Source organism: Rhineura floridana, chromosome 10 (assembly GCF_030035675.1).
Source record: "Rhineura floridana isolate rRhiFlo1 chromosome 10, rRhiFlo1.hap2, whole genome shotgun sequence".
In the NCBI taxonomy this organism is placed as follows: domain Eukaryota; kingdom Metazoa; phylum Chordata; class Lepidosauria; order Squamata; family Rhineuridae; genus Rhineura; species Rhineura floridana.
Window position 1 is genome coordinate 35,643,850 of NC_084489.1, and position 12,054 is coordinate 35,655,903.

General features: G+C 42.4%; 1 protein-coding gene across 4 annotated transcripts in view; it reads left to right on the forward strand.

Moving 5' to 3' along the window:
• RFTN1 (raftlin, lipid raft linker 1) overlaps positions 1–12,054 on the forward strand; it is a 172,486-nt gene that overhangs the window by 8,470 nt on the left and 151,962 nt on the right. For all 4 annotated transcript variants that reach the window (XM_061586949.1, XM_061586953.1, XM_061586951.1 and 1 more), the window contains exon 2: positions 10,132–10,283. In XM_061586949.1, the coding sequence (XP_061442933.1) occupies positions 10,139–10,283 (145 nt within the window). In that variant the 5' untranslated portion in view covers positions 10,132–10,138. The remainder of the gene's footprint in view (positions 1–10,131; positions 10,284–12,054) is intronic.

Genomic DNA, 12,054 nt, shown 5'->3' on the forward strand with positions numbered 1-12,054 from the left:
CGAATCCCCACCCAGCCATGAAGCGCACTGGGTGACCTTGGGCCAGTCATTGTCTCTTAGCCTCAGAGGAAGGCAATGGTAAACCACCTCTGAATACTGCTTACCATGAAAACCTTATTCATAGGGTCGCCATAAGTCAGAATCAGCTTGAAGGCAGTACATTTACATTTAATATTTTAGCACCAAATTCAATAATCCTAATATATTATTAAAATACATTTTATTTTTCTAAATAATGTGTACAACATTAATCATGATTTTGGGGCCCCTTGCGTCAGGTGCCTGAGGCAAAGGACCCACTTTGCCTACCCTAGTTCTGGCCCTACTGATCTGGGATACATAAATTCTACAATGATTCTGTTTGTGAAATTTCACATTATGCTAGCAGTGCAAATATACTAGCTAGGATCCTAAGGAAATTAATGGACAGAGAGCTTTTCACACTTTCTTCCATATTACAACCACCTGTACCCCCCCCAAAGTCTTTCTGGAGGGTAGCGAGCCCTTCTGAACAATGGGGCAGGAGTAAACACCCAGAGCTGGGTTTGGATCTTCAGATAACCTAACATAAGGAAGTTCCTGGAACAAACTTTACGCATCCCCTCCACCCTTAGCTGTATGTATTTATGTTTTATATTTAGGTTTAATATCTTTATAGACTAATATCTATACAACTGTGTAAACATTTAAATTATTGCTTCAAAAAGTTATTTTTAAGAATTCAAACTTGTTTCCCGAGTGTCTTACAAATTATAAATTAAGGATTTCAGAGCTGGCTGAATGCTGAGATGAATGTTCTCATTTTTTAAATCTCAGAGGGGGGAAAGAAAATATTCTGCTCTTGTTGTGGCCCTCCATCACTCAAGAGGCTTTAGAATGAATTCAGTTGTAGATCTTGTTGTTGCTTTTCAATTCAAAATTGGTGCACCATCTGTATCTTTATATTAATTCTGTTAATGGTATATAGTCAGAGATAGATTTTCAGTCTTGGTTTGTCCATACGGTTGAACATATGAATGATTTAAGAGTTTTAAGATCATTGCATTCATGGAGGAATAATCTAAATAAAATATGAGTTCTTCCCTCTGTCAGTATACATGGTATAAAGAGTTATTACATGGTATAAAGAGTTATGCTACAGTATTAGCAGTTTAAACAAACACTTTGTCATCAAAATCCTAGCAAGACACAGGCACTGAGGGTGAGTGGTTCCTGTGTCCGAGAAGTTGGTCAATTGCTTGCCCTGAACGGGGCTGCACTCCCCCTGAAGGAGCAGGTGTTGTTGTTGATAATAATAATAATAATAATAATAATAATAATAATAATAATAAATTACCCACCCTTCAATTAAAGGTCCCAGGGTGGGTTACAGCAATGTTAAAATATGACATTAAAACAATTTAAAACAACTTAAAATCCCATAATAGGATGGGTCCTAAAAATACATGTCTCAGGTGTCAAAGGCCAGGGTAAAGAGGTGCATCATTTGCCAGGCATGCCTCAGTGGGGAGGGAGTTCCACAACTTAGGGGCCACCACAGAGAATGCCCTTTCTCAGGCTACCCCCCAAGCTTCTGAGGGTGGCAGAACTACCAAAAGGGCCCCCTCTGCTGATCTTAACACCTGAGAGAGTCTGTAGGGAAGGAGGTAGTCTTTCAGATATTTTGGATCTAAGTCATTTAGGGTTTTAAACAGTGTGAGCAATCAATACAATTATTTAAAACAGCAGTTATATGTGATCTAAAGGGAACCCCAGCCAGAAATCTGGCTGCTACATTTTGGACCAGATGATGTTTTCAAGTCATCTTCAAGGGCAGCCCTGCTTAGAGCACATTGCAATAATCCAATCTTGAAGTTACCAGAGCATGGTGTACTTTGGCCAAGTCATCTCTGTACAAAAGGGGCCAAAGCTGGTGAACCAACTGGAGCTGGGAAAAGGCACTCGTAGCCACTGAGCCCATCTGGGCCTCCAGTGGCATTGTTGGATCCAGGAGTACCCCCATGCTGCAGACCTGCTCCTTCCAGAGGAATGCAACCCCATCTAGAACAGGCAGTCTTTCCACCTCCCAGATATGAGAACTCTGGACGCATAACACCTCTGTCTTTTCAGGATTCAGCCTCAGTTTCTTGGCCCACATCCAGCCCATCACCGCCTGCAAGCACTGATCCAGCACCTCAATTGCCTCTCTCAGTTCAGATGGAACAAAGAGATAGAGCTGTGTGTCATCTGCATATTAATGACACCTCACTCCAAATCTTGTGATAACAGCTCCCAGTGGCTTCATATAAATGTTAAATAGCATGGGGGACAAGATGGAACTCTGTGGAACGCCACAGGACAGCTTCTGGGTCTAGGGAGGTCCTTTTAAGGAGGAGACATACCACCGCCTCCTTCAAGATATGATGGAAACTTCCCCTCCTCCAGAGAAGCATTAATCACTCCCTGTACCCATCCAGTTAATCCCCTATAGCTAGCTCTAAAAAGCCAAGATGGGCAAGGGTGAAGGGGGCAGGTGGTTGGCTGCACTTCTTCCAGCAGCTTGTTCACATGCTTGACCGCAGAAATTGAAACTGATCCAGTATGGATGGAACAGACAGATTATCTGGATCCATTTCAGTAGGGTTTCAGGCCTCATTTTGGCACGGAAACAGCCTTGGTCACCCTGTATGATGACCTCTGTCGGGAGAGAGACGGGGGAGTGTGACTCTGTTGATTCTCCTTGATCTCTCAGCGGCTTTCGATACCATCGACCATGGTATCCTTCTGGGAAGACTGGCTGAGTTGGGAGTGGGAGGGACTGCATGGCAGTGGTTCTGCTCCTACTTGGTGAGTCGACTCCAGAAGGTGGTGCTTGGGGAACATTGCTCGGCACCCTGTACTCTCCAGTATGGGGTTCTGCAGGGGTCAGTTCTGTCCCCATGCTGTTTAACATCTACATGAAACTGTTGGGTGCAGTCATCCAGAGCTTTGTAGTGTGTTGCCATCAGTATGCTAATGACTCGCAGCTCTATTTCTCCTTTTCATCTTCAGATTATGCTGTCAATGTGCTGAACCAGTGTCTGGCTGCGACAATGGACTGGATGAGGCTCAATCCAGACAAGACTGAGATGCTGCTAGTGGGTGGTTCTTCTGACCGGATGGTGGATGTCCAACCTGTCCTGGATGGGGTTGCACTCCCCCTGAAGGAGCAGGTTCACAGCTTGGGGGTTCTCCTAGAACCATCTCTGTCACGTGAGGCCCAGGTAGCCTCGGTGGCACGGAGTGCCTTCTACCAACTTTGGTTGGTGGCCCAGCTATGCCCCTATCTGGACAGGGATAACCTGGCTTCAGTTGTCCATGCTGTGGCAACCTTCAAGTTAGATTACTGCAATGCGCTGTACGTGGGGCTGCCTTTGAAGACTGTTCGGAAACTGCAGCTTATGGAAAATGCGGCAGCCAGCTTGGTAACAGGGACCAGATGGTTCAAACATATAAAACCGATTCTGGCCTGCTTGCATTGGGTGCCTGTATGTTTCAGAGCTCGATACAAGGTTCTGGTTTTAACCTATAAAGCCTTACAAGGCTTGGGACCACAATATCTGATGGAACACCTCTCCTGACACGAACCCACCCGTACACTACGCTCAACATCCAAGGCCCTCCTCCAGGTGTCTACTCCAAGGGAAGCCTGGAGGATTTATTTATTTATTTATTATCATTATTTTTACCCCGCCCTTTTTCCAAAACTGGAACTCACGGCAGCTTCCAGATAAAAGCACACATATAATTAAAAACATACAAAAGTCTAGATTAAAATCAAATTAAACTATTTACAGTATTAAAACCATTCATATAATTCAAACTCAGTTTAAGATAATACAGTTAGACAATAGCAATGCAGCACCCTTCAAGTCCTGTCCTTAACAGCTTTCAGTTCAAAAGGCTTATTGAAATAAAAAAGTCTTTGCTTGCCGACGGAAGGACTGCAAGGAGGGGGCCATTCTTGCTTCCCTAGGAAGGGAGTTCCAAAGCCTCGGGGTAGCCACCGAAAAGGCCCTATCTCGCGTCCCCACTAGTCGTGCTTGTGAGGACGTAGGTATTGAGAGAAGGGCCTCTCCTGAGGATCTCAGGGCCCGGGCAGGCTCATATAGCAACAAAGGAGGATAGCAACAAAGGAGAGGGCCTTCTCAGTGGTGGCCCCCAAATTATGGAATGATGTTAATAATAATAATAATAATAATTTAATTTGTGGGTCGCCTATCTGGCCAATGGCCACTCTAGGCGACGTACAATTTAACAACAATACATTATATCATAATAAAATACATCATAAAATACAATATAACAATAAAACAATAAAACAGTTCCAGTACAGAGTAGTAGGCTATTGGTCGTAAAAATTTAACCCTCCCCGTAAGTCCCAAAGGCCTGTCTGAAGAGCCAGGTCTTCAAAGCTTGGCGGAATACATTCAGGGAAGGGGCATGTCGAAGGTCATACGGGAGGGAGTTCCAGAGAGTGGGGGCCGCCACTGAAAATGCCCTCTCTCTTGTACCCGCCAACCTAGCTGTTTTAGTTGGCGGGATTGAGAGAAGGTCCTGTGTGGCTGATCTCGTTGGGCGGCATGGTTGGTGGCGCTGGAGGCGCTCCATCAGATAAACTGGGCCGAGACCGTATAGGGATTTAAAGGTTAATACCAACACCTTGAATTGGGCCCGGAAAATAACTGGAAGCCAGTGTAGGTCGAACAACACTGGGGTGATGTGTTCCCAGCAGCGACAGTTTGTAAGTAGTCGAGCCGCAGCATTTTGTATAAGTTGTAATTTCCGGACCGTTTTCAAGGGTAACCCCACGTAGAGCGCATTACAGGAATCCAACCGAGAGGTGACCAGGGCATGTACCACCAGTGGGAGCTGATGAGCAGGAAGGTAGGGCTGCAGTCTACGAATGAGGTGTAATTGATACCAAGCTGCCCGGCTCACTGCCGAAATCTGAGCCTCCATGGACAGCTTGGAATCAAGCACAACCCCAAGGCTGCGGACCTGGTCCTTCAGGGGCAATTTCACCCCGTCGAACACCAGGTCAACATCTCCCAGCCTTCCCTTGTCTCCCACGAGTAGCACCTCAGTCTTATCAGGATTCAGCTTCAGCCTGTTCCTTCCCATCCATCCACTCACGGATTCCAGGCACTGACAAGGAATCCTTGTTGTTGACAAGGTGCGCCTGGCGCCAACACTGTTAACTTTTCGGTGCCAGGTCAAGATTTTCCTCTTCTCCCAGGCATTTTAGCATGTGTTTTTAAATTGCTTTATAAAAATGTGTTTTTAAATTTGTATATTTGTTTTTAATGTTTTTAATTGTTGTAAACCACCCAGAGAGCTTCGGCTATGGGGCGGTATACAAATGCAATAAATAAATAAATAAACTGACAGTTATCTCAGTGGAGGCCTGTAGAAAGGGAAGTCCCCCAAGAATCAGTAATGAGACCTGTGCTTTTTAACTTGTTCAAACATGACCTAGAATTAGGGGTGTGCAGTGAAGTAGCCAGGTTTGCTGATACAGTAGGGCCCTGCTTACCGGCGCTTCACAATCCGGCGTTCCGCTAATGCAGTGGTCTGAAATTCCCCTTTTTACAGCCGATTTTGTGGCATTTTGCGACATTTTCGCGCGACAGCCCCATTATAGTCTATGGGTTCCACTTTACGGTGATTTCCACTTTACGGCGGGGGCCTGGTCCCTAACCCGCCATGTAAGCGGGGCACTACTGTAATACTAAATTGTTCAGGGTTGTTAAAACAAAAAGGGATTACAAATAGCTCCAAAGGGACCTGTCCAAACTGAGTGAATAGGCAGTAAAATACATATTGGAGCAAAAAATCTTAATTTCACATATACACTCATGGGGTATAAACTGGCAATCACTGAACAGGAACGAGACCTTGGGATCATAAAGGATAGCTTGATGAAGATGTTGAACCAATGTGTGGCAGCTGTGAAAAAGGCAAATTCCATGCTAGGAATAATTAAGAAAGGTATTGAAAATAAAACTGCTGATATCATAATGCTGTTGTATAAATCTATGTTGTAGCCATGTTTGGAGTACTGTGTACAGTTCTGGTCACCTCACCTCAAAAATGGTATTTGTAGAGTTGGAAAAGGTTCAGAAAATTGCAACTAGGTTGCAGCATTTGGGGCTTTTAATTTTAGAGAAAAGGTGAGTAAGAGGCGACATGATAGAAGTGTATAAAATTATGAATGGTATGGAGAAAGCGAATACAGAAAAGATTTTCTCCCTTATAACACTAGAATTTGTGGATATACAATGAAGCTGAATATTGGAAGATTCAGGACAGACAAAGGTATTTCTTCACGCAGCACATAGTTAAACTATGGAATTCACTCCCACAAGAGACAGTGATGGCCACCAGTTTGGATGGCTTTAAAAGAGGATTAGACAAATTCATGTAGGATAATCAGAGCTTGGAAAAGTTACTTTTTAAAACTACAACTCCCATCAGCCCCAGCCAGCATGGCCACTGGATTGGGCTGATGGGAGTTGTAGTTCAAAAAAAGTAACTTTTCCATGCTGTGAGGATAATACTATCAATTATTACTAGCCATGGTTGCTGTGCTCTGTCACCATAGTCAGAGGCAGTATGCTTTTGGAAACTGGTTGCTGGTAGCCACAGGAGGGGAGAGTGCTCTTGCATTCAGGTCCTGCATGTGGGCTTCCCATCTGGTTGGCCACTGTGAGAACAGAATGCTGGACTAGATGAGCCACTGACCTGATCCAGCAGGCTCTTCTTACGTTCTTATGGTCCGGGTGCCTCTAACCATGGTATCCAACTCTGTCCAAATCTGAGTGATGTCCCTAAAGTGCCTCCCAAAGGTGTTACAGTAGGCCTCCGAGAGTGCCAGATGACAAAAGCTTTTTCACCATTTGGAAAAGCTCTGCTGGACGACTACTTGTGGACGCAATGGTGGTGAAGAAGTAAGCTTTCTTCACCGCCACCACTGCCACATAGAAGGCACAATAGTGCAACCTTACCTGTGTTTGGTTAGGTTCAGACTGAGATTTACATGACCTGTGCTCCAACCACCGACTCCTGTTTCATTGCACACAGGTCACTGGAGTACCAAGGTGGCCTATGTGCTCCACAGTGACAGCAATGGCACTCAGGAGCAATCGTGTCAATGGCTCTTCGCATCTCACCATTCCACAGTGATTCAGGAGCCTTAATAGGAGCACCAGCCACACCAGCTGGAAACATCCCCCAGAGCATTCAGAAATCCATCAGATTCCAAAAGTCTCCGAGTGCAGACCATCTCAATGGGTTCCCCACCCTTGCAGAGAGGAGTTGCTAAATTCAATTGAATCCTTACCAGGGAATGGTTTGTCCATGTCAGTGGACTCACAGCGAGTTCCCTAATCAATGGAGAATTACCAATGCACTCTGTGGCAAAAACTAGGTCGAGGGTATGCTCAGCCACGTGTGTTGGGCCACTGATGAATTGAGACAGCCCCATGGTTGTCATGGAGGCCATGAAATCCTGAGCTGACTCATTTGAGGCAGCCTCAGTGTGGATATTGAAGTTCCCCAGCACCACCATGAAAGGATTCTCCAACACCACATCTGGGATTACCTCTACCAGCTTTGTTAGGGAGGTTGTAATGCAGTGGGGTGGGTGTTACACTAACAATATCCCCATTCTGTCTCTGGCCCAACATCACAAACAATCCCTCTAACCCAGACAGTGTGGATTGATCTCCTGGTAAGAGAGATGGATTTTTTATGGATGATTGCAACTCCAACCCGCTATCCCTCTGACCTAGAGTGGTGCTGCACTGAGTGCCCAGATGGACACAGCTGGGTTAGCACTGGGCCACCGAGCTCATCTGCCAAGGTATCAGTAATACACGCCAAGTCTGCCCCCTCATCTGCAATCAAATCATGAATGATAGATGTCTTATTTTGGGCAGACCTGGCATTTAGCAATACTGACTGGCACCCCAAATTCAGTTACACAGTCTTGGGGGCAATTCTGAATCCAGCTTTGTCACTGGAAGTCCAGGTAGCCTCAGTGGCTAGAAGTGCCTTTTAGCAGTGGCTCCTGGTACAACAGCTACAGCTGTTCCTGGACCAGGAGAGTTTGACCACAGTAGTTCAGGTATTGGTGACTTAAAGTTTGGATTACTGCAATGAATTCTATATGGGGCTTTCCCTGCACTTGATTCAGAAACTGCAGTTTGTGTAGAATGCTGCGGTGTGGTTACTGTCAGCATATAATACCTCTGCTCAGATCTGCACTGGATTTGTTCAAGGTTGTTACTATTGGTATATAAAAACCTTAACAATTTGGGACCAGTTTACTTGCGCGATCCCCTTACCTCATATGTGTCGCCAGCTCAACCACTTCAGTCTGTGGACCTAGCACTGTTACAAGTGTTACATATTTGTTCCAGAGTTATTAAAAAATCTATCTTTCAGTGCGGCAGCACCTACACTTTGAAACACCCTGCCTATTGATATCAGGCAGACACCTTTGCTGTACTCTTTTCAGCACCTGCTTAAAACATTTTTTGCTTAGGGAAGTCTATCCAGACTCATAGATGTTGAGTTATTTTAATTTCTTTTTTGTGTACTGTTAATTCTAATTATCTTTTAAATGTTTTAATTATTTGGTTTAACTTTTTTATTTATAATTTTAATTCTTGTAAACTGCTTAGAGGTTTTATTACAATCAAGCAGTATACACATTCTGTTAAATAAAAAAAATTCATCTCTATGTTACACAATCAATGTAATCTCATTTTTAGTCACTTCATTTTCACATGCAATTTGGTTTGGATTACAAGTCTAATGGTCCAAAAATGTTTTAGAATAGACTTTGTTACTTAAAAGGCAAAGGTGAGGAAAGCCAGGGATAGTAATTGTGTAGTTGTCCCTTTCATAGGTTGGGTCTATGCAATTTGGGACCAGTTTACTTAGACTAGTTTTCCAAGACTTGCAAGTGGCTTTCATAAGATAATATTTTTAATATGGTTAGTTATTTTATTAAGTGTATGCTACTTTCCCTCCTGCCAGCCATTTGTGAGAATATTCCAAGAAAATTGGTTGAGAATATCTGGCATAATTTTGGCTCCTCTCCTTGCCATACAATGTTTAGCTTCTGGTGCTAGTAGAGACAGGTTTGCTAGTACAGGGGACAGGATTTAAAATCTGCCTAACTGTAGTTCTGTAACATCCTTGCAGGAAAATATTAATAAATTGATGGGATATTTGCACAGCATACAAGAGCCCTAAAAATGTTGTGATATATTGCTTGTGGGTTCTTGTTTTTTTAAATAGAAGAGTTTGTAGCAAAGCATTTCCTTGTCTAGAAGTTAAACCTCATAAGATCTAAAGTTTTGCATGGCATAAAATTGCATATTTGGATTATTCATGCTGAAAACTATATGCCTAATACTCAGCACATGCTGGTTTTCAGTGTTTGCTTACTCTTAGCTGTGAACTTTCATGTGCCCTCGCTATGTGCATGTTCTCCGTAACTTCCATGATTTCCTTAACTGTTTAATGGTGTGAATGCATTTAAAGGTATCCAGGATGCCTTCATTATTGTGGTTTGTAAACTCAGTTTAACCCATGGTTACAAATTTACAATGGCAATCCTAATTACCTTTAATCATATTCATGTAGCAGTAAATAATTGTTTAAAGTAAATCACAGAAAGAGTGCATGAGAGCCTGTGCAAACAGTGTTTTGCAAGTCACTATCGCCTCTGCTATGGCATGTTTGCTATATATCTGTCACAGATACATTGCATCCTAGCCTTGTTGCATTTTTTAAAGTATTACTATGTTGTGTCTGTTAGTTTAGTGCTCATAAAACAATTAAATTGAGAACACCTTTTATGCTATTTTGTGTGTTGTAGAGGAAATTGAGAATTGTAACTATTACAAATAATTACAATTTCAGTCTTAACTGAAAGAGTGATGTATTGGATTACATATAGACTACTTAATGTCTGAACCATTTAATCATGCTGTTTAAAGGCCTATGGAAAACATAGTGATTCCTAGTAAACTATTTGTGGTGGGGGATATACTTTAAGTTAAGTAATATGTGCTTTTTCCATCCCTTTCTTGTCATTAGCTTTGCAATGGGTTGTGGACTAAACAAGTTGGAAAAACATGTTGAAAAACGGCCTGGTAACATCTATTCAACTTTGAAGAGGCCCCAAGTTGAAACCAAAATAGATATATTCTATGAATATCACTTCCTGGAATTTACAACTTTAAGTGATGGTAAGTCTGTTCTCTATTTTTGGATCTTTAAAACATCCTATCTAAGATAGTTGACATATTTCATGATGATAAAGAATATGGATAAACAATCAGAGAAAATATTAACAAATTACTTTTGTTAGTTTATTCAATGTATTATCATGCCCTACCTTATGATGCTTTTTCTAACTGTACAACAGGTTTCATATTTCCTCCTGTTTTATAGAAAATCGTGTAAAATAGCCATCTAAAGTGCCCCATGGACAGGAGTTGAAGATTCCTGATGTAGGTTTAACAGGATGCCAGCTAAGTAGGATAATATATATTTTTGTTACTTATTAGGTCTGTTGGTCGCTTGCTACCCGAAGGTCTCCAAGTGACTTATAACACTGTTAAAAAAAATGTCATTCCATAAAAACCAAAGCAATAAAACAATACTAACAGCCACCCCCATATAGCCACAGAAAGATTTGGCACTACACTAATAACAAACAGGATCTTGGCACTGGCTGAATTTGGCAAGGAAACAGGAGATCGCTGTGACCTGTTGCCATTGCAACAGGTTTTGCTTACAGCTCTGAATTAAATGCTAAGATTCAGGGTTCTCTGGGAGACATATTAAAAACACAATTATATAAAATAATAATTAAGAATCAACAAATCTTCCTAGCATAGAGGCAGCATTAAAATGGTTTACAGCATGGATTTAAAACACAGTCTGGTGCCAAACAGATCATACAGAAGACTCCAGCCAAAAATCTCTGTGGAGGCTATTCCATAACTGAGATGGCACTGCATCCTTCTCTACATTTTATTAGAATTTACAGGAGTTTGCTAGACATGATGCTAAATGGATTATTAGAAGCCATTTCAGAATTTTTTTAAATAAATGATAAATAAGGAAGCTCTTTTGTGTCCCTTAATTTCCATGAGCTCATTTGTTATGTTACTTTTTAAATTATGTTTGACTGACTGTGATGTAGGATTAACAAGAGATAACATAGACTTAGGTACCATTGATGCACAGACAATGAACTCTGAAAGAAAACAATTCATTAACCTTGCAAAAAGCATAAAGTGATACAGGTCAGAACTAGGTTTTCTTTGCAGAATAACGTTGAGGAAGCTTGCAACAAATGATTCTGCTTTGTTTGACTGTCCCCAGCTCACTCGCTCTGCTTGGATGTTTCAGGAGCATAGTGTTAAACTCAAATATAAACCATTCATATTGTGTTCTTCATACATGGGTGAAAGGGCTAGAAATGGCCTCCACACTGTGGTGACTAGTGCTCATTGAGACTGGTTGGGTGGGAGGCCAACAGTAGGTGGAGTCAGAGCCAATGACAGGCAGAGCCACAGCCAATGACAGGTGGAGTCAACATATTTGTACTCCCTGCTGAATAAGTTCTACAAGTGCAAAATGAGAAAGGTAAGTAACCTTACTGAGTTATGAGTTTAGTTTCTCCCAACACAAACCCACCTGTACGCTACGTTCAACATCAAAGGTCCTCCTCCGGGTGCCTACTCCAAGGGAAGCTCAGAGGATGGCAACAAGGGAGATGGTCTTCTCAGTGGTGGCCTCCAGATTATGGAATGACCTGTGTGACGAGGTGCGCCTGGCACCAACACTGTTATCTTTTCGGCACCAAGACTTTTCTCTTCAGGCATTTTTAACAGCATTTGAATAGCATGTGTTTTAACTTGCCTATCGGTTTTTATGGGTTTTAATTTGGTATGGTTTAAATTTGTATACAGTACTTGTTGTTAATGTTTTTAATTGTTGTAAACTGCC